General features: G+C 40.1%; 1 protein-coding gene across 1 annotated transcript in view; it reads right to left on the bottom strand.

The window, feature by feature from the left end:
• Positions 1-358: 358 nt before the first annotated feature.
• QRFPR (pyroglutamylated RFamide peptide receptor) overlaps positions 359-23,619 on the bottom strand; it is a 49,493-nt gene continuing 26,232 nt past the window's right edge. Inside the window, exons 2-6 of the mRNA XM_004426533.3 lie at positions 11,843-12,001; positions 8,933-8,994; positions 4,761-4,996; positions 3,133-3,230; positions 359-2,416 (exon numbers count right to left, since the gene is read on the bottom strand). Of these exons, the coding sequence (XP_004426590.1) occupies positions 2,016-2,416; positions 3,133-3,230; positions 4,761-4,996; positions 8,933-8,994; positions 11,843-12,001 (956 nt within the window). The 3' untranslated portion in view covers positions 359-2,015. The remainder of the gene's footprint in view (positions 2,417-3,132; positions 3,231-4,760; positions 4,997-8,932; positions 8,995-11,842; positions 12,002-23,619) is intronic.

Below are 23,619 nucleotides of genomic sequence, written 5' to 3'. Positions count from 1 at the left end.
ATTTCTCTTCCAAACTTTTATAACAGAGCAGAAGATTTATATGTTTAAAGGACAAAAAATGTGCTATAACTATTTTTGTTTCTGAAACAGCATTAATGCAATGCGAGCAAAAAAAGAGAAAAGCTTTCACAGGCTGTCCGGTAAATATTTAAATTATTATCTAAAATCTAACTGTTTTTATATCAAGCTCTGCAATGTTCAGGAATTTTTTTTAAAAAAAACTCTATTCTTAATAATTAAATGGTCAGTAACAGCGTGGATTTATCTGTTTTTCATTGTCATATTTGGAGCATGTGTACATCAAATTTAGGAACAGTCACATGAATATTTGCTGATTAAATAAGGATAACCAAAAACAGTGAGTCTGATTCATTTTTAATGGTTTAATGATTAATGATAATCATTGTTTTGCTACAGGGTAACCAGGCATTACAGGAGGACAGTGTACAAAACCAATCCATAGTGAGTCTGTTTCAACACAAACCAAATCATCAGAGACTTCTCCTTTCTTGACTTTGTTAACTTTCCTGTGTCATATTGATATTTTTTGCTAATACCACACACTGTTTCATCTTCACATTACATTAACTTACATTACATATTGTGCTTACATTAACACACAAATAAAATTAAATGTCTGTATCTTGAAATGGCCCCAGTTCTCTGGTTCCCAAACTTGAAAGCTTTACAAGTGGAATACACTGCGAGTTCTTCAGTTTCTCTTCCTTTCTATTACCTGGCTGGAAAACAAGTGCTGGAAAACTGGAGGCAGAAGAAACACTTTGGCCATGAGGCTGTGATCTGACTTTTGGGCATCTCAGATGTTGAAAGGGAAGTGACAGGGCACTAGGATGGTGGCCTCTGCATCCATGACATTTGGGAGTAGGAGCAGAAGACTGAAGAGAGAGGAGTCGAGTTTAAGGGAGATTTAGGTAAGGAATATGGGTGGGGAACTCTAGTGTTTCTCCTGACCCAGCTCTCCTGGAGGTCAGTCTTAGGCACAGTAAAACTTCACGGGTTTGGAGTAGATTCTCTTTCTCGTCTAACTGCACCTAGAAGCCCTTTTACATGACAAAAAGTCTGTCATCCCTCTAGTGAAAATAAAGGGCTTAAAAATATAAATACTTGAGATAGTTAGATTGGTCTAAATACATTACAGTCAACCTATAAATGGGGATCCCAGAAACTTTCTTCTTTTGATTAGAGAAACCAGTTCCAAAATAGGCACCAGTGGAAAGGTGGGCAGGGTTGAGGGCAAGTCTCAGAAAGGAAAAGGGAGCAGAAAGGGGAGGCCTGAGTCACAAGGAGCTACTATAATGCTTCAGAACTGGAGGGTGCTTGAGAGAACGCAGTGCTCTCCTGCTCATGTCTCATCTTGTTCTGGCAATGACTCTGTGAAAAAGAGGAGGAACCCCCCAGGTGACACAGGAAGGAATGGCGGCTTAAAGAGGTTAAATGACTTGCCAGTCATCACAGCAATGGTAACTGGCTGGGCTATCAGGAGCTCAAACCCAGGCATCTCTCTGCCTCTAAATCTCATCTCATCTGTTATTTTGCTGCTTCTCCATCCTCTTCGACTTTATGATTATTGGACAGACCTCATTTGCAAGAGACTGTATCACCAAGCTTCAACAGTGTACTAAAAATTACACTATAGTGTTCAACTATTATACTTATTCCAGAAGAAAGATATAATTCTTAAGTTATTTTCTCATTCAATTTAGCAAGACATAGAAAGTCACATTCCATTGACTGCATGGGGGAAAAATGACTAGCCAAAAACATTTATTTCTGTACAATATTTTTTTAAAATTCACTTTTATAATCTACAAGGATGGTTTGCTAATTTTTCAAAATTCTGTTTTCACATACAATGTCATTTTTTTATGGAAAAATGACTTAAGTTTCCCTCTTTTCATCATTCTAAGAATAAAAAAGTCTTTGACTTTTGCTCAAAATAATTTTCTCTTCAGATTAAGATATTAGTGGCATTAATTATGAAGACAATGTTCTAATTAATGCCCACAGCCTACAGCAGAATTTTCAGAAAGTTCAGAATTAAACAAGGTAAGAGGTTGTTTGAGATGTTTTTTCTCCTCTGGTTGTTCACACAATTTGACTTCAATGTTGCCATCACTGAATGCTTCTCCCTTGGTCTCCTCTACTGGGTTCTCTCTCCGGGAAAACATTGCTTTATTCTGCATCATTGTAATTCCTGAATTTCCATGTCTTCGTGCTGGAGATAAGGTTTCTTTTACTATGCAATAACAAACTGCAGATAAAAAATTTTTTTTGAAGTTTTCATTCATAAATGCATAAACAATGGGATTACAGATGGAATTGGAGAATCCAATTATTTGCACTATAGCAAAAATCATCTTGATTGTGACATCATTGTACTCTTTTTCAAAATTGCCTGAAATAAAAAGTAATACTTTAGAATGTATATTTGTTTTAATGAGCATAAAATAAAATTTCTGTTTATCACTTGTCTTTACCAAATCCTTACACTTGGGCAAGGGGTTAAAGGTGTGAAAAATTCTCAAGACCATTTTGGCTAGAGCCATCTGATGTCTAAAGAAATATAACGTTTGTTATTAAAGAATCTAGGCTTCCAAGCACAGCCCAGTGCCCAGAACACATTAGGGGGCTCAGTGCATTTCAACTTGATGTAAATTGGAAGCAGCAGTTCTCTTCAAACGTTCTTGTGTTACAGAAACACAACCATCTGAGAACCATGCTATGTCTCAGATTATCAGACAGAATACACCGAGGATCTGGCTGAAATCCTAGCTATTATTAAATTCATGTGGTTCAAGTCAGAGTTCTAAATAGGAACACTCATAGGATGTTACACCTCTCCCAAGGTTTAAATAACTTAGGGAGGACAGAAGGCATAGCATGGGAGAAGAATCTCAAAAGCTTTTCTTTATCTTTTGTAATTATGAAAGATTTAGTCATAGTCATACATAATTATCTACTGCATAATGATCTGGTGGTATTGAAAACATGAAAGAAACCTATTAAATATTTGATTACCCAAGTGAATAGCAACAAATTTCAACGATTCATTGTCCATTCTAGCAGGAAATGAACTACAACTTCCATCAAATGAGAATGACAAGCACTCACTGTATTCAATCATCATGTGAACGACGTGGAAAGGTGCCCAGCACACAGCAAAGAGAGCCACCACTGTCACCATCATAATGACAGCTCGCTTTTTCTTCCTGGACTCACAAGGATATACATTGTATTGGTTAAATTCTCCTTGGCAAATGTGTCAGATTGATAGCAAAGCTATTAGATAAAGTTTGAGCCTAGATCTCTCAACCATAACTTCTCAAATATTAATGAAACTCATGTTGGGTTAACTGTGGGCTGTTTATCATCTTTTCCCATTGCTATTACCCTCATCCCTATATTTCTCATATTATAAACATCCTTATCATATACGCTCATATGGATCTAATGCTCTGCTAGATGCCTGGCATGGATTATGTCATTAATCTTCCCAATAAGCCATTTGACAGATACAGAAACTGAAGCACAGAGAAGGTTAAGTAATTTGCCAAGTCAGATGGCTAGTAAGGGATTTAAACTAACAAGAGCCGGTTTGGATTTAAACTTACGCAGTCTAACTTCAGTGTCTAAGCTCTGACTCATTTTATATGGAAGGGCACTTATGCCTGAGACAGACAAATATGGGAATCCTTCAGGATAGAATTAAAATGTAATCCTTTATTATATATTTAAATCATATGATTAACCAGGGATTCAAACTAGTTTTCTCCATTACTCCTGTAAAGGAGATTAACATTTGCAAGAGAGTTACATATTTGCATGGTGCTTTAAGTTTATAAAAATTCAAATTCAAATTATTTCTTATTTCAACATGGTAGCCCTTTCTTCCAAGGAAGTAGGAGAGCTAAATCAGCAGTAAGTCCCAGGGTGCTACAGGGTTCAGCGCCCTGTACAGAGTGAGGATTTCTTTATCCAAACTGGGCACTAGAGGTCGCTGCACACTCGAAGAAATGATAAAAATCTCAGCAAACCACTAGTCTTCTCCTTATAACGTTTTGTTTTTGTTTTTAATAGCCATTCAGTGTGGATTATAAAATAAACCACATGGACTGTAGGTACCACAAGCAGTAGAGTGCATTTTAAAATTTCTATTAATGAATATGATCAGAAAGGAAAGCCCTTAGGTAAAAATAAAATATATCACTAATAATAATTTAAAGTAAACAGCATACTCTGGTTTCCAAAAGATTTTCATACATATCATCTCATGTATTTTAGCATCATCCTTGGGTAGGAGGAAGTAACGATGGAGATTATGCTCCCTGGTGTACATGAGGAAAGCAGGGGCCTTAGAGCAAGGAGACTTATCCACATCATGTGGCTGTTGAGTAGCAGAGAGAGGAGAGCACCCAGGACCACTGGGTCCTGACATCAGCCCACAGTTCTTCCTATCATGTTGTACTGACACATAGATGAAAATGTAACAATTTTCTAAATTCCAAGTAAGTTTCTATCTATAATGGTGGCTTCCCCTTTGAGTCGGGAGCTGTTAATGTTTCTTCTTCCCACCATACATAAAATCTCAAAAGTTTAAAGTCAGCCCATGTGCTAAACATGAATTACAAATGACACTTTGACTAAACTGCCCAGGAATTCTGAGATCTCTGGCCACTGCCCCTCCCAGCACGACTAATTAAAAATATTTTAAACAGAGGTGAATATTTCATTAAACAGACCTGGCTATTTTTGACATTTCTTTTCCATGAATAGTTCGAAGCACCGAGCCATCTCCCACTCTTTTCTTTATCCAGAGCTCATAACCGATTTTACTGTACAGGATAAGCATCACCATAAGAGGCAGGAGGAAGAGGATGACAAGGATGAAGGTGGTGTAGATTTTCTGGTGCACAGGGCTGGTCCACTCTTCCAAGCAGCAGATGTGTTCTTTTTCATATAAGAAGTCATATTTAATCTTTAAAATAAGAATAATTCAGTTGGAAGAGCCAGTAGTCAGCATCAAAAGAACAGAAAATAGCCAAGTACTATTGTAATGCAGCATTTTTCAGATCCTTACATATTAACCATGGGTACATACTTCAAATGAGATAAACTTTTGATTGTTCTTTTGTTGTGGAGTGTGGTTTTTACACTTCACTACTTTAAATTCTTAAGAGTTTTATACTTTCTTTCCTATTTTAAATGGAATTGAGGACCATAGCCTGTTATTTTCTTGTCTATCTCAACTTTTATCTTATAATTGTAAGTTTCCAACTGGGTGAAAGAGCACTACAATGACCAGATCAGGCATGAAAAAAATATTTTGTACTGCAGGCCGGCTAGTTTAGTGTTACATTATTTTGCTTCCTCACTTGTTGAAGACACAAATTTTGACAAGGCGTCAGACTTCTTCCAACTGAGAAGCACTAAAAGTCTGTATTATGTTGCTGTGATTTCAGATTGCAATGATCAGGCTGCTTGCAAAGATTTCAGAAAGGCAACTGGTGGCTTTTAGATTATGAGATGAATGAGAAATTGGGATTCAAACTATTGTCAATCTACAAGGATATCTAATCTACAAAATATTCAGACCCCAACTTTGAGGTATATATTTTACAGAAAGGCCATGTCTATCTATTAATACTATTTCTGACAGACTCATCTTATGAATTCAAAAAATTATTAATAACAATATTAATAATAATAGCACATGCTAGTAAGGGACAAACTAAAGATTTAAAGTAGATTCAGAAGCCATTTTTCCAGATAATAGGAATAAAAGTTAGAGAATTTGTCAAAACTATTGTCATTTTAGTCACTCCAAAGATTTCCAGATGTACAATATTTAGATCTTAGACATATTTCTGCCTCCATTCCCAGCAAATTTTATCATCAACCTTGAAAGTCAGTTGAACTGGGGAGAAAAGCTTTCTGGTATATTCATCAAAGGTAAGAAAATTCAAGTTCTGATCTAGGCGTTATTTACAGTACAACTAGGAATGAAAACACATATTGAATAATGATTTCAAGACCCAAACTCCCCGGGAATAGGATATTAAAGTGAAATGCATTCTGACTCCATGTAGGCAGAGCCCAACAGGGCCAACAACCATGGGGGCCACATATTGACACATATGGCATTCTCCAAACAGGTGCACGTTGTCCTGGGGACAAGCAAAAACTTTGTGAGGATACGCCCAGATGGCTTTATGGGAACCAATTTCAGACCTTCTATTTCCAAATGTGCACTTCTCAAAAATTCCACTGCCTGAGAGAATGCCTGAGGTTGTAGTGTCATGCTGGGTATACACTCCCAGTTTCTCTCTCATAATCACCTCTTCCAATTTACATAAGTCATGTCTCCCACCCAACCCCAATCTCACTATGGGGCACCAAAGAAAGAGATGGTTCAAATTACTGATGTCAAGGAAGCCACCTTGATCAAGGCACCATAAATCCATGGGCTTTGTGCTTTCCCCTGTATTAAATATATTTCTATTCAGGGTAAAGCTTGGCATTAGAGAAGAGGTATTTTGACCGGTGTTAGGATGTTGTGAATACAAATTTTTCATACAGTGAAGGGGCAGAAGTGATCACAATTTTAATTTAACCACCTCGTTGCTTCCATCCCCTGAAAATTGTCAAATGCACCACTCCTGAGAGACAGTTCAGTGAGAGCAAAGCAAAAAACATCAGTGGAAATGAAGTCAGTGGTGCTTTATTTCATCCAGGTGTGAAATCCAGGCTCTGTGCATGCTCGTACTCACTCTAGTAGAATTTAGGAGTGAGAAGCTGGCCGTGGGGATGCATCTTAGTACACTTATTTGATTTGATGAATGAAATCATATTTTTTCCTGACAGAAAGCAAATCTGATTTAGCTGATCTGTCTGACAGTGAGGACTGGCTTTGCCAATTAGATTATAGCATTTTCTATGCATAACAATGAGTTATATATTTAAAATATATTTAGAGCATATGATAAAATAATTTTATTAAAAAATGGACAAATAATTTTGTGTTCTTTGGGCGAGAATTAGCCCCCACAATTGGGAACCGCGTTGGGTCATTTATAAAAGGCTCCATCAGTATGAGTTTGCTGCTGGACACCAGGACAGCCTCAGAGAGAGAAGCTGGCCGCATCCAGTTTTGTGCGGAAGCTGAAGGGTCTTCCATGAGTCGCCGGCTGGAGAAGGGAACAGCGGTCAGAAGCCTCAGTGGTGTTATCTTCGAGAAACCCACAAAGTAAAGATTCAATCATGGGCAAGTCACATGCAGAGGGCACTGACACCAGAGGACACCTGCCCCTCCCCACTCTCCTCAGCATCTCCCAAAGAGCCAGAGGCAGCCAACCGAAAGGGGGCAGAGCAAGAGAAACACCAGGTAAAGAAGCAGAGAAGAAGGAATCACATCCCCTCTCCATATTGCAGGATTCTAGGCTCCCGAATGGCTCAAGCTGGTGGAAGGAAGATGTTTTAAATCGATTGAGAATATGGATTTATATGATTGTGACACTGGCATGGACGTTTTAATAATGGAACGAACCCTGTTCTGTGACTAGTCACTGTTCTTGTGACTGAAAGCGACCAGAGGAATTTTATTATCTGAATGACTGGAAGAGTCGTAGGGCTCGCTCAAGGCTTCATCCACGGCATTTCACTAGAGGATTGGAAGTCGTCAGATTGCATTTTCATAGGTAGCAAGGGATAGAATAAAATTGCTTTCTGCTCTCACCTATGGAGTCCAGCTCATTCAATATGCCAGTTACATTAAAAATCAAGCCAGGCATTAAATGTCTCCTTCCCTGAGGGCTCATTTGATATCCTTGCCAATGGACATTGCGTGCCCAGTAAAGTTTCACATTTGACTACGTGAATTTAAAAAAGGTACAAAAGGATACATAGTTCAAAAAATTATCTTAGGGGGTATGTGTGCAACTGTCTCCTGTCTTTAAAGACTACTGTCTGCACTAGACCACCTATGCAGGACGTGTTAATGTACGCCCCAATGGATAGACTGGGTCACTCAAAGCAGCACTGTGTAGGGCCGGCCCCGTGGCTTAGTGGTTAAGTGCGCGCGCTCCACTGCTGGTGGCCTGGGTTCGGATCCCGGGCGCGCACCAACGCACCGCTTCTCCGGCCATGCTGAGGCCGCGGCCCACATGTGCAACTATGACGTACAACTATCTACTGGGCCTTTGGGGGAAAAAAAAAAAAAGGAGGACGATTGGCAATAGATGTTAGCTCAGAGCTGGTCTTCCTCAGCAAAAAGAGGAGGATTAGCATGGATGTTAGCTCAGGGCTGATCTTCCTCACACACACAAAAAATAATAATAATAATAAATAAAAAAAAAAAACAGCACGGTGCTCCCTTCACTGCAACTCACCACACAAGGCTGGGCCCATCTGACAAGGTAGGGGGAAGGGGAGAGGCTGGATAAGATGATCTCACATGTTTCCAACTCGAATTTCAATTTCTCAATGAATAGGAGGCAGGTAAGAAAGGACTTATGAAGGAGAATCAAGTAATAAGTAGACAATCAATTTCAAATTTTTTGTGACTTAAAAACAGAAGAAAAATCTAGAAGGACCACTGAACTCTTAAAATGTAACAAGACACCAGAGGACACTAGGAAACGTATGTTCAGCTGGCAGGAAAAAGTAGAAAGTGACCCTGGTAAATTTTATTTTAAGCGTTAAAGTCTTAACAATATAAGATCAAGGAAGAGGTAGATAAAGTAAAGGAAAAACATCTTTAAATAAATTATTTTAGTCCCCTTGTAAAATCTCCAGTGAAATAATCGAGATCATACAAATTTGCTGTAAGGCTCTTGCAGGAAGGAAAATGATTATACTTAAGAGGAATGGGAAAACATTTCAATAATTTGAGTACCAGTCCCAGCCCCGAATCTACCTCAAGTCGTTGCACGTGCCACATGGGTGATCCTACGATGATTGCCACCAGCCAGACCACACCTGTAAAAACGTTATGATCGTCAGAATATGACTCAGTGAAACAAAATACATCCGTGCTTAATTCTCTAACCACAAAGCTTCCCTATACTCAATGTGCCCCGTCATCTCTGCCCTGGAGCAGTGCAGGTCTCCTCACAGGTTCTCACTTCCAGTCTTTCCCTACCCTCAAAATTGTTGCTGGAATAGTCTTCCTGAAATATGTTGTAAATGTTTAAAACTCTTTAAGTGTCCCATTGCCTATAAGATAAAACTCAAACCTCTTAACATGGTCCCCGAGGTTCTCTGTGATCTCACTTGCCTCTCTCTCTCCTCTTATATTTCCATCCATGTTCTTCACACTGAGTCCTCTAAGAGGAATTTACGGAGTTGGTTTCAGTCCTCATACCCCAGAATGCATTGTGCTGCTCCATGCCTTGACACTGTCACTCTGTACTGGCACCCTATCCCCACTGTCTACCTGTGGACTCATCTTCCAGGACTTGACTCAAAAGTCACCTTCTCTAGGAAATCTCTGAGGCCCCCACCACTTCCAGATAGAACCGACCACTAATTCCCTGTTGTCTCTATGTGCCCTCTAGAGTGGCACCTTTCTTGTCCTCACTTGTTTCTTCTCAATGTTCTCGGAGCTCCTTGAGGGCAAGGAGAGTGCCTTTTATTTTTTTGTTTCCTCAGCAAGATTCCAAGGAAAATGCCTGGCCTTCAGTAGGTGCTGATCAAGCACCTACTCTTTGTTTGTTGAATGGATGAATAACTTAAACACGATATAGATTACTTCCTATAATTTCTTCTTAAAATTGAAAGTACATTTATCTTAAGTATCATAATATGGGCATTATTATTTAAAAAACAAACATAACATTGGAAACCAGGGTGCTCTTTCCAAATTCCCTGTCTTCCACGAGTTTGTTGAGAAAATTGCGTTAATGAAGTGTCCTTAGCAAGGAACAAGAGAATCTTAACAGACTAGGACAAGGCCAGAACCAAGAGCCCCGACATCAATTTTGAGGAAAATTTCCCAGCTCAAACTCTACTTGTTCTTTCTATATTGAGTGGAACCATTAGGAAAACAGTGTATTGCCTTCCGTTTCAAGGAACTGAGACTCACTTAAGCCATAATTGGTGTTTATTATAAAGAAACACATGAACTGGCACTGCCTATAGAAAGTCATTACGATTCAATGATTCAAGATAGTTCTAAGGCTCACAAATCTCTCTCTCTCTCTTTTTGTCCACATCACCATATACATCTATTTTATTCTAGTCCAATTGTATTCATATTATCTTAAGTCCAATCATTTTATCTTATGTCTCATCATTTTTTCAATCTTTAGTAGAAATTCTGGAGGAATTGAGTCTAATTGGCTTAGCTCATCGCCAGTCCTGTTGGATCCACTGCCTGTTCAGGGATAGAAGGACTAGGGTTACATGAACAATACTGATAGAATCTGTGAGCACTTCTGGGCAAGAAAGTCTAGCAGGTCTCTGCTGGCTGGGGCGTGGGGTGAGGCAGTCTCAGCTAGAAGGAGGTACTGGGCATGAAGACATGGCTAGGTCCCTGTGTAACAGAGCTGGAGGGGGAAGTCAGGCAACCCTGCACTAAAGCCCCCATGGGGAGATGAATCTCCTTGATTAAGAAAACCTTCCTGTCTCCTACTACTTTTTGTGGAGGAACTGCTTTGACTGCCTATTATCAAATTCGCTTTCAGATGTTGAGGCTCCCTCTACCTCTCTTTCTTTTTTGAATGACTTCCCTCCTCCACATATTCCTTTCCAACTCTTTCCACACCCACATGCTGTTTTCAGATGTTCTGATGGTAGAAGGACGTCAATTATTAAAAGCCAAGAGGTCTTTGAATTCTTTGCAGGAAGGATGCGACATGAATTTGAAAATAACTAACTAAACCTAACAAGTCTTTCCCTATGGTTTACCTATTCATTTCAAACTATTTAAAATGAGTTTGGCATTGCAAAGCCTTCAGGAGTCCTTTCCGTAATTCCACTATCCCACGCTGGCTAAATTATTAACTGCAGAAATAAATTTTTACCCACTCCTCTCAAGTGAGATATTAGTAAAAATTGCTCTCTTTGATTATTGCTCTAGTCGCTTTCTAAACGTCTGATTATTTAGCTATAACACATTCAGACCACTGCGAAGCACATTAAGGTTTTAAATGGCTCAATTATAACTACTGAATAGAGAAATTCTTCCATTTTACTGTGATAGGCTTTAGGACACTGCTTCAAATTAACCATTTAACATGAGGTACACACTCACCACGACCTGCTGACCCAGGAACTGTTAAGCAAGCTGAAGTGAAATTATGACGTGCATGGAATTTGTCTTGTCAGCATCTCTAGTACCCAGTACCCAGTGTTCTCCCCGCAGCCTTCTGCTATTGTGTACTCATCTCTGGGGAGCACCCCTGTTTTCTGCTTTTCTAAAAACACCTTTTCTGCCTTCCCGTCAAAATCTACCTGCCCTAACCAGAGCATCTTGGCTTAGAGGTCTCTTCTCTCAGGATGACAGTTTACTAATCTAATGAACGTGAATGTGGCGACGCCTTTGATAGGTTATCTTAGATCAGCTGAAAGTAGTGCTTGAAAGTTTAAGACTTAACTCAAGAAATAAATCTGAAATGAGAGATTTTCCATGCTGGGGTAGCCCTAAAGGAGAGAGGGGGTGAAGGCGAAGGTAAATGGGAGGGGACTGAAACCCTCAAATTACACCCAAACGCCTACTAGCCAGATGAGAAGCTCCTCTTCTTGTTTATAAATATGGTTCATTCTGAAGAAATTCTCTTTGTTCTGTAATGAAGAATGGCATTAACATTGTTGTCACTGGCCTCACCCAGCATTGTGAAAGCCCTTCGGTTGGTGTACTGCCACTTCATTTTGAAAGGATGCACAAGGCCCTGGTGTCTTTCCACAGCAATGCAGGTCATAGTGAGAATTTCTGTCACGACGGCTGTAGACTGGACGAATGGCACCATCTTGCAAATGAAGGCACCTGCGGCAAGGAAACAGGACAAGTTAATCATCAAAAAGAATAAAAGCTTTATCTGTCTCTTTTTAACTATTTCAGTTAATTCTGAGCCAATGTTTAAAAGTTTTATGACTATAATTACATTATAGACACAAAATAATCGAGAAAGGTTGCACTGGCTGATATTTTCTCTCCCCAAATGGATTCTAAGCTCCTAAATTATATGTAATTATGTATAAAAATAAGACAATGAGAGGACAAGTAAGTATCTAGCTATTGATAACAGGCAGACAAAAATCAATGTGACCTTTGCTTGAGAAAGAGAAAAGTCAGCGTGAGCTGGTCTCCTAGGGCCTAAACTACAGAGTAACTTTTGATTTTTCTCCCCTTTTGGTTCCCTGTCAAATCATAACTAAGGAATAATTCTCATCAAAGACTCCCAAATTTCTTCTTTTATCTTTTATTCTCCTTTGACTTCCTGTCCTAGACTTTATATCTGGATTACACCATTACACTCTTATCTGACTTCACTTTCTTTAATGCAAAGGTCTCAAATTTTTGGCCCCTGGGCAAGATTTGGCCTGCAAACATGTTTCATTTGGTTTACATAATATTTTTGAAGTATCTGAACACATTGTCAATATTTTTTAAATGTTTACACTATCTGTGTGGCCCCCTCACCACTGGTATTTGTAAGGCCTGGTCTGACATCTCTGCTCTTGAATCCGTCCTGCTCATTGCTACCAAATTATTCTGAACTCTCAGAGAATCATAAGCTCAGGGAATATAAAAAGCTAGAAGAGACCTCAGAAATCACGTAGTCCAAGCTCTCGCCAAAAGCAGAAATCCTCTCTTCACCTTCTCTCACAAACGCTCTGCCACGCTCTGCTTAAATACCTACAGAGGAGGCCTCCTTGCTGGCACACTCCCACCTTGGGCCTTCACATGGCTTTTCCTTGTTCTTCTCCAAGATAACTCCCTCACACCCTTCACTGAAGTCTTTGCTCAAATGTCCCCTTCTCAATGAGCTGACCTACTCTGACAACCATAGCTGTAATTGCAGCCTGTCCCATTCCCTTCCCACCTCCTCTCATTCCTCATCTCTCTTATGCTATTTCTCCACACTCTTTCACATTCCAACATACTCTATAATTTACTGATTGGTTTGTCTTACTGTTTATTGAAGGTTTCCGCACCCCTACCAGAATGTAAACCTCCAAGAGTGAGGATTTTTGTCTGTATTCTTCACTGATGTATTCCGAGCATTTAGAACACGCACAGAAGGCTCTCAACCAACATTCATTGAATTGAAGACAATGAGTGACTAGGAGGCTCTTAACCTCTAAAGCTGTCCCCGTTCAACTTTGGAGAGGCGCTCATCAGAACAAGCGCTTTTCAGTAATTCCACCCACTTCTTCTAGTTTTGCTTTCTGAGAGTTTCAGAATTAACCAACTATCTTTTCCAAACAACAGCTCTTCTTATACTTGAAGGAAGCTTTCATGTCACTTCTGTCTTTTCTTGTTGCCCCAGCTGTTCCTCATTTGACTGCTTTTCAGACCTGTCAACTCCCTGGATGCCTTCTGTTGCACTTTCTCCAGTTGGTAATTACGTGGTCCAGAGGGGAACCTGCTGTGCTCAGGATGCGACAGAACGCTCTGGCTAAGGCAGAGACGGGAGGATTATACTGCCTCCCTGGGTCTGAACACCCTCTTCTGTGACTGTAACCAAAATTTACATCAGCCTTTTGTGCTAGAATTTTCAAATGGTTGGTTTCTTCTGAACTTGAAATCAACTTAAGATGAATTGGGTCCATTTAATAGAAAATTTCTGTTAACCCAAGATTCCCTTACTTCCCATCCTGTGACTCAGGGAAAAAAATGTCTTTAGATATTTTTCTAGATACTCCCTTTCCAGTCCTTCTTGGAAGCTCCAAATGACTACCCAAGAGCCAATCCCACCCACTCCCAACCTTTGTTCCAGTTCCCCAAATCCCAACTCCGTTCAAAGTTAAGGCCCTTCTTTGTCCAGCAAGATAGTTTAGATGCTATGTGCAGGAATTTCCTTTCAATACCAACGTATTTCATTGTTTGAATACTGATCATAGTGTGAATGAGTTAGCTTACCTCCAATCCTGTTCTGGATGTGATACTTGAATAAACGAATATGTGAATAAATTATTCATCTGGATGTTGCTCCTGTTCTTTTTTTTTTTTTTAATTTGATGAGAATTTCTTCTATTCTTTCAGCCAAATTGTTTATTTAAAAAAAGATTTTAAAAAAAGTAAAAAAAAAAAAAAAAAGTTGGACAGGCCAAGTTTAAAGGAACACCAGAAGAAACTTTCCAGGAAATGGACATGGATCCATTAGCAACACATTTTAGGTATCACTATCAAAACAAATAAGAATTATTGTTGTAGTGTTCATTGTAGAGTTGTGTCATTGTAGTGTTATGCATCCTAAATCTACTCATCTTGTCCATCACAATAGCATGGGGACTTGGTCAACTGATTTCCCGATATCAGGATACACGCTGATCTTGATTCATCTCATCTATTAGTTAGCCAGTCTGAACCCCTGTTGTGTCATGGGAGGGAAGAAGGGGCACAATGTTTGGATTGACTTATGGAATGGATTCTTTCGGCTCAATAAGACACCACTATGCTGGTTTTAGTGAGAAATAGTGCATATACTTATTAGGAAGACAATAGGCTATATACATACAGGTATACTCCAGCATAAGGATAAGCAAATAATAATTTAATAACAATGGAAAGAAATGGCGGGGGGCGGGGGGAGAGAGAGAGAGAGAAAGAGAGAGACAACAGATTCGCACTCACAATATCTGCGCCCCTATGCCAGAGAGAGTCCCTTTGACTGACACGGCTAGTCAGGAGTGTGGATCAAAAGAGGAAAAACATCAGATCGATCGAAAAAGAGAAACATCAGATCGATCAAGAGAGGAAAACATCAGATCGATCGAAAAAGAGAAACATCAGATCGACTGAGAGAGGAGAACATCAGATCGGGTACTTAGAACATCCACGACCTTATGCCGGGGAGAGTCCCTTTAATTGACACGGCTAAGCAGGAGTGCCCATCGAAAGAGGTCCTGGGCAAGGCGTCCCCACCCCCACAGGCGACACTCTCGCCCAAGCAGAATTGTGAGTTGCTTTTATGCATGTTTCTACTTAGAGACCATCTCTATGGGAACTTTTGGTATTTTTCCTTCTCGCTGTTATCGCGTGTGTACGTGCACTGTAACTCCCGGTACTTATCTCAGACCAACACAGATGGCCGGTCTGTGCCTGTCCTTGACATCCTAGGAGCTTTATAACCTAAATAATTGCAGCTAGTATTGTGGGAGAAGGGCCGGTTCCCACCACAAGCAGCTGCTCTGCATTCTTTTAGTGTGGCTGGTTTCCCAGGGTCACCAAGCGGACAAACATGGTGATACTTATAAGTCAACCCCAATTTCATCATTTGTAAAAAGGGATTCATAATACCCACCTGTCATAGGACCGACATGAGTACTTCATAAAATGACATAAGCATCCAGTATAGAATGTTGTCTTTAAAAAATGGCAGCTCTTTTATCATCAGACAGCCTGATTAAAGAATTGAGGTAAATTTTGCTCACTTGGAGCTGATAGATCCTTCGTGGCTAAACTGCCCATCGAAAGACATCTAATACAATAACCTATTTCTCAGATAAGGATATTGCAGCTCAAAGGAGGTAAGTGATTTGCTCATGTCCACACAGCTGTTTAGTGACAGAATGAGGGCATGAGCCCAGGTTGAATGAATCCAGTTCTTTCCACTACATCGCCCTCACTTATCTTAATGCACCCATGCTATGTGGCAGTTTTCTTATCTACATGCTCATAAATTGTTTATTTAATAATCCACTTGAGAATTCTGCACCAAGCTGTAGTTCTATAATCTGTCTTCTTACCCTTTTTATGAAACCAGACAGCATTTGCCCAACTCATTACTTCTGACATTTCTCCAATCAACTTTCTAAGAAATTACTGACAGTGTTTACTTGATCACATCTCCAAGTTTCTTCAGTGTTGTGGCATGTAATTTACCTAGGCTGAAGATTTGAGTTTTTTTCAAAATAGGTAGATGCTCTTGCTATCTACTCACTTATCTTGGATCTTTATTTTCATTCTAACCATCTTTGTTGCCATTTATATTTGGAGATCTTTTCAAGGTCTGGAAGACTGCAGGAAAATAGGCATTGAAGAGTTTTGTTTTTTCTCTGCCCTTCATTAAATTTCTATCACTGACCCTCCCTTTCTTTTTCCTCTCCTTATTCTGGTAATCTCTCTGATAACTCGTCAGTCAGCTCGTCTACACTTTAGCTTGCCCAATGTAAACTGTACCGGTCTAAGCTATTTTGCAAGAAATGTGTCCTTTGTGACATTTCTTCCCATAAATGACATTTTTAAACTGGGATAATCCTAGAATTCCCCATATAGGGCCCTGTTTCCTTGAGATGTCCTTCCTTTTTTTCCTACCGGATTATCTGATTTTAGTACCAGAGTTGTGTTTCTTAGAGCCTGCCTAGAATGGCTATTTGTTATATTTTGTCCAGCATCCACCTGCGTTTCCTAATAGTAACACCATTTCCTCTGGCGCATAAACTCTCCCCTATGTGGCAGGTTAGGTAAGAGGCCCCACTATGGAAGACAAGGCAGGAACGGGACAGATTCTCACAAAGACTCTATCAGCTCCAAAGTTACCAAATTTACCTCAATTCTTTTAATCTGTTGAAAGAGTGCGAAGAAGATAAAAGGGAGGCGTGTGGTGGTATGGTCCCGTGCTCACCAGACCATGAGTGCTAGCAGACCACTGCTAAATTACTGACTTCTGGGCACCCTCGGTCCCTGCCTGTTGCAGGCCCACTCTTCCAGCTTCACACTGATCCTGTGAACCTCCAACATCCTTCCAGTACATTCCCTTCTCAAGCTACTTAGCTATCAACTATTGCTTATAACCAGGTACAGTTCTCCCTCGTATCCGAGGGGGATTTGTTCCAGGACCCCAATGGATACCAAAATCCATGGATGCTCAAGTCCCTTATATAAAATGGCCTAGTATTTGCATATAACCTATGGACATCCTCCTGCATACTTTAAATCATCTCTAGATTACTTATAATACCTAACGCAATGTAAATACTATGTGAATAATTGTTATACTGTATTGTTTAGGGAACAATGACAAGAAAAAAAAGTCTGTACAGGTTCAGTATAGATGCAACCATTGTAGGCCTTTCCATCTGCAGTTGGTTGACACCAGGGATGCAGAACCCCTGGATATGGAGAGCCGACTGTAAACTTATTTGATATACTTCTCTTTTTATTACCTTTTCCCTGGAAGGTAGATTTCCTAAAATGTAGAATACTCTGGTCAACGTTCCTTCTGTGTATATTGTTAATGCTAAGATAACACAGTCCAAATCCCACCATTACAATTGGCTTCCATTGTTGCTTCCATTTCTACTATGTCTGCCTCTTGCATAAGAAGCTACAATAATCCCCCTTTGCCTACTGGATTAGGAACAAATGCTATGGTTTAACATTTATTGCCTTCTATTTCCAACCTTAACTTATTTATACAACTTTATTTTCCAGAACATGAATTTTTTGCTTTGGACATGAATCATGTCCACTCTCTTATCCTCCCATGCCTGTCCCTATCTCCCATACACAGTGCAGGTCTCAATGATTCAAATAGAAATGAGATCTCATCATTGCTAAAAATGACGCTTGGAAATTGAAAACAATTTGGCCAATATATGTTTATACCCTAGTGTAATAGTGACTTTAAAAAGGATCCAAGTGGAAAGAAAAGAGGGAAAAGAACAGAGTATTCATATGTAGAAAAGACTAAAAGAATTCTTTTATTAATTTAGATAATGGTATAATGAGCTATAATTAATAATTACATGAAAGTATCTAATTTTCACTAGTGAAAATTTTTCACTAAATTTCACTATTAAATTTTTCACTATTAGATTAGCAAGATAGTTAGATATTAGATAACCACTCTGTGAAGAATTTATTGTAAGGTTGGTAAACAAGACATTTGCAGTTTTATAAAGGAAAGGCTACTTTACACAAACACTATTCAAAACAGTGGTCTAACATATTATAAAATGATCTGGCATATAATTACCTTAATTTCCTGTACCAAATAAACAAGCCATATTCAAACAATCCATGCACCTCGCCCCAATATAGCCTGTAAATTTCTAGTTCTGTCCAACATATTTCTCAGGCAGTTGCTAATGAGCAAATTCACCAAATCCTGAATCCTACCTCATTCCCCTCAACCACATCCTATAGTAGGAGAGTAGTGAACAAATTAAACATAGCCCAAATCAGAATTGCTATACAAGCTGTGGCTGCGAATGACAGAGGAACAGAACCGTGGAATGCCCTGGCTGGAAGGCCCTCCCAGAGATGACCCAGGCTGAGGCTTTCTATCAATGTTGCACGGAGCCCTGTGTTTCTGCAGAGGTGTTCTAGGAGCTGCCAAGAAGAGAGAGGGGCAGGCCCAGAGTGGGAAGGGAGAGGGGGCTCCAAGCTGCAGCCCTGCTTCAACTGGAGCAGCTCCAACTGTATCTAGTTTAATTTGTTGGAGTTCCAGCATATAAGTCATCTGCAATTTTAAAGAAGTTATAAAACCCCAAAATGGACTTATACAATATACACTGGGATATCCAGCCTGTTTAAATCATATAGACTGAAGAGGAGAACCATAGTTGCTAAATATTTCAAAAGTGATGTGTGGCCCATCTCTCCTAGAATCTCATCTCTCCTGATAATTATTCCTATTTAGCATAAGACCATTACAAAGCACTCTGGTAATTATCCTATGACTTATGAACTTTCCACTATTGCTATATTTGTGTAGCAGGAAAGAGGGAAGAACAGCCCAGGGGAAGGAAACTCTGGCTCAGGGCAAAGGAGAAAGCTAGGGGGAGGCAGAAGAAGTCCTAGCTCCTGCAGAGTGGAGGGACAGGGAGAAGGGTCCTATAGCTGCCAGGTGCCAAAGGAAGACTCAGTAGAGAGACTGCAGTAGGAAACTGATAGTGAAGAAGATGAGCCGTTTTTCTCCAGAATTCTTGCTGGACTGAGGAAAGAAGAGAGAAGCTGCCCAGATGACAACAGACCTCGTACTGGGGGCTTACAAACAACAGAGATTTATTTCTTGCAGTTCTGGAGGCTGGAAGTCCAAGATCAAGGTGCCAGCATGGTTGCATGAAGGCCCTCTACCAGGTCACAGACTTCTCATTGTATTCTCATTTGGTGGAAGGGACTAGAGAGCTCAGTGGGATCTCTTTTATAAACACACCAATCCCATTCATGAGGGCTCCCCTGACCCAAGCACCACCCAAAGGCCCCACCTTCTAATACCATAACACTGGGCATTAGGATTTCAACATATAAATTTGGGGTGAACATAAACACTCAGACCCTAGCAAGACACTTCCCCCAAGTGAAACTGAAGAGACACTCGATGAAATGAAACACTGCTGCCCTGTCTAGAGTGCAGGAAACAGAGTGAGAAGTGCATCTAGGAAGAAGGAGAGGTGTTGTGATGGTTAAATTTATGTCAACTTGTATAGAACAATCCATGGGCTGTGGTCAATGATTCGACTGAATGGTCAAGGACATGGAAGAAACACAATTGGAAAATTGGTGACAAAGAAATTTGGGGAAGAGGTGTGTAAAGAGAGCTTTCTGAATGGGCAAAAGACATGAAGATATTTGTGTCCCATGTGAACGCCCACCAAAGAGTGACCTCGGCAAAGGAGGATTTTAATAATTAAGTGAATAGGATGACCTGTTCTGTGGATACCAGTCAGCCTCTTTCCCCAGCCACCTCTGTCACTGCTTAATGGCCTCATGAACACAGTGGCCATGGTGGCAGGAATGGGGGTTAAGCATGGACTCAGCAACATGGACTTCCACTCCCTAAAGCCAATCTGGCTATGGCCACCGCTGAGTGCCCAATCTGCCAGCAGCAGAGACCGACACTGAGTCCCCAACATGGCACCATTCCCTGGGGGTGATCAGCCAGCTACCTGGTGGCAGATTGATCACACTGGACTGATTCCATCATAGAAGGGCAATGTTTTGTTTTTACTAGACTAGATACTTACTCTGGGTATGGATTTTCCTTCCGTGCATGCAACGTTTCTGACAAAACTGCCATCCATGGACTTACGGAATGCCTTATCCACCACCATGGTATTCCATACAGCATTGCTTTTGATCAAGGAACTCACTTCACAGCAAAAGAAGTGCAGATACAGGCCCATGTTCATGCAATTCCCTGGTCTTGACCATGTTCCCCACTATCCTTAAAGAAGCGGGTTTGATAGAATGGTGAAACGGCCTTTTGATGACTCCGTTAGAGCACCAGCTAGGTGGCAATATTTTGCAGGGCTTGAGCAGGGTTCTTCAAAAGCCTGTATATGCTCTGAATCAGCATCCCATACATGGGCTGTTTCTCTCATAGCCAAAATTCACAGGTCCACGAAGCAAGGGGTGGAAATGCAAGCAGCACCTCTCACTATTACCCCTACAGACCCACTAGCAAAATTTTGCTCCCTGTTCCCTCAACCTTATCCTCTGCTGGCCTAGAGGTCTTAATTCCAAAGGGAGAAATGCTTCCACAAGGAGACACAACAATGATTCCACTGAAGTGGAGGTTAAAGAAGAGAGTTACTCTGCTGGCTGGGGTGATTGATCCTGACTACCAAAGGGAAACTGGACCACCACTCCACACATCAGACAGAAAGAGTATGTCTGGAATATAAGAGATCCTTTAGGGCATCTCTTAATAGAACCATGCCCTGTGATTAAGGTCAATGGAAAACTGTAACAACCCAATCCAGGCAGGACTACTAGTGGCTCAAACCTGAAAGTCTGGGTCACTCCAACAGGTGAAGAACCACGACCAGGAGAGGTGATTGCTGAAAGTAAAGGGAATATAGAATGGGTAGTGAAAGAAGGCAGATATAAATACCAGCTCCAACCATGTGACCAGTTACAAAAACAAGAAGTGTAATTGTCATGTGTATTCCTACTTATTTTTTATGAATATGTTTGTGTGTGCATATATATTAATATATATATCAAGCAAATATATTTATTTTCTTCCCTCTCTTATTCTCTGTCATGTAACAGAAGATGTATTGACTCGATATCATAGTATTTAAGTATTGCTAATTCTATGTCTTAAATACATAGTTATGGGATATCAAGGAGAAGAGTAAACATCACTCAAGGACTTTACCTCATCTTCTGGGGAAGAGATTAGTGAGTTTTTGGTTGTATACAGGATAGTTGTATCATGTTAGGCTGAATTAAGACCATGTTATTGTGTTTATTTGGAGATGAAGTATGGTTTAAAAAGATGCATATGAGTGCCCAGTTGACAAGGGGGTGTACTTGTGATGGTTAATTTTATGTGTCAACTTGACTGGGCTATGGGGTGTCCAGTTATTTGGTTAAATATTATTCTGAATCTATATATGAGGGTGTTTCTGGAAGAGATTAATATTTGAATCAGTAGACTGAGAAAAGCAGATTTCCCTCCCCAATGTGGATGAGCCTCATTCAATTCGTTGAAGGTCTGAACAGAACAAAAAGGCCAAGTGTGAGAGGATTCTCTGTCTCTGCCTGACTGTTTTCAAGCTGAGACACTGGTCTTCTCCTGCCTTCAGACTCAGACTTGGACTAGAACTTACACCACCAGCTCTCTTGGTTCTCAGGCCTTTGGACTCAGACTGGAACTGTGTCATCAGCTTTCCTGGGTCTCCAGCTGTAGATCTTGGGACTTCTCAGCCTCCATGGCTGCATAAGCCAATTCTCATGGTAAATATCTCTCTTGAGATTATTGTGTATATATATTTTTGATTCTATTTCTCTGGAGAGCCCTGACTAATACAGATGGGACTGAAGCTCAGGGCTCCAACAGTGGTCGGATGGCCTTGGCAGCAGAGCAGCCCAGTGTAGCAGCCTTGCCTGGGAGCAGCAGCACCCTGCCCCTCTCCGGACTGGGCACACAACTATTCCATGTGGGTGCTGCCTATTGCTTAGGGAGACGCTCAACCCAGATGCACAGAACCCTTGGGGACAGCTGGGCTTGCATGATTGAAACGATGCTGCCTAAAGGACAAGAGGATTGCTTGGTATGTCACCATCACTGTGACAGATATGTCTTGGTTCATTTTTCATTCTTTTTATTAATGGAAAATTTTATCAAGTAATTGTAGATTCACATGCAGTTGTAAGAAATAATACAGAGAGATCTCTTGTACACTCTGCCCAGTTTCCCTCAATGGTAACATTTTACAAAACTACAGTAAAATATCACAACCAAGATACTGACATGAATACAATCTACTGATTTTATTCAGACTTTCCAATTTCATTTGTATTCATTTATGTGTGTGTGGGAGTGTGTTCTATACAATTTTATTACTTGTGTAGGTTCACGTATCTGCCACCCCAGTCAAGATACTGAACAGTCCCAACACCACAAAGGTCCCTTCTCTTGCCTTTTTATAACCACACCCATGCCCCTCCTGCCTCTGTCCCTCCCTGTCCCTAACCACTGGCAACCACTAATCTGTCTTCCATTTCTAAAATTTTCTCATTTCCAAAGTGTTACATAAATTGAGTAATGTAGTACATAACCTTTTGGGATTGGCTTTTTTCTTTTGGCACAATTCCCTGCACGTTCATCAGAGTTGTTGCACTTATCAATAGTTTGTCCCTTTATATTTGTTAATATTCCACGCTATGTATGCACCACAGTTTGTTTAACCATTCATCCACTGAAGACCACCTGAGCTATTCCAGTTTTTGACTATTACAAATAAAGCAGTCATGAATATTCATGTACAAGTTTTTATGTGAACACAAGCTTTCATTTTTCTGGGATAAATGCCCAAGAATGCAATTTCCTGGTTGCATGGTAATTGCATGTTCAGTAAGAAACTGCCAAACTATTTTCTAGAGTGGCTGTATCATTTTGCATTCCTGCTGGCAATGTATAAGTGATCCAGTTTTTCCATATCCTTGCCAGCGTTCAGTGTTGTCACTATTTTTTATTTTAGCCATTCTGATAGCTGTGTAGTGATATCTCATTGTGGTTTTTATTTTCATTTTCCTGATTTCCAACAACGCTGACCATCTTTTCATGTGTTTATTTGCCATCTGTGTATCCTCTTTGATGAAATATCTCTTCATGTCCTTTGTCCATTTTCTAATTGGATTGTTTGCCATTTTATCGCTGAGTTGTACGAGTTCTTTATACGCTAGCCTTTTGTCAGATATGTGCTTTGTAAATATTTTCTCCAGTCTGTAGCTTGTCTTTTCATCTCTTCACGTGGGCTTTCGTAGAGCAAGTGTTTCACTTTAATGAGGTTCAATTTATCAATTTTTCCCTGTATACACTGTGCTTTGGTGTCAGTTAAGAACTCTAAGAACTCTCCACCTAGCCCTGAAGATTTTCTCATCTGTTTTTTTCTAAAAGTTTTAGAGTTTTACATTTACATTTAAGTCTACAATCCATTTCGAGTGAATTTTTGTATAAAGTGTGAGATTTAAGTTGA

Source organism: Ceratotherium simum, chromosome 12, assembly GCF_057802395.1.
Source record: "Ceratotherium simum simum isolate JZ-2026a chromosome 12, ASM5780239v1, whole genome shotgun sequence".
NCBI classification, from domain to species: Eukaryota; Metazoa; Chordata; class Mammalia; order Perissodactyla; family Rhinocerotidae; genus Ceratotherium; species Ceratotherium simum.
This window is presented reverse-complemented; position numbering and strand designations above follow the sequence as displayed.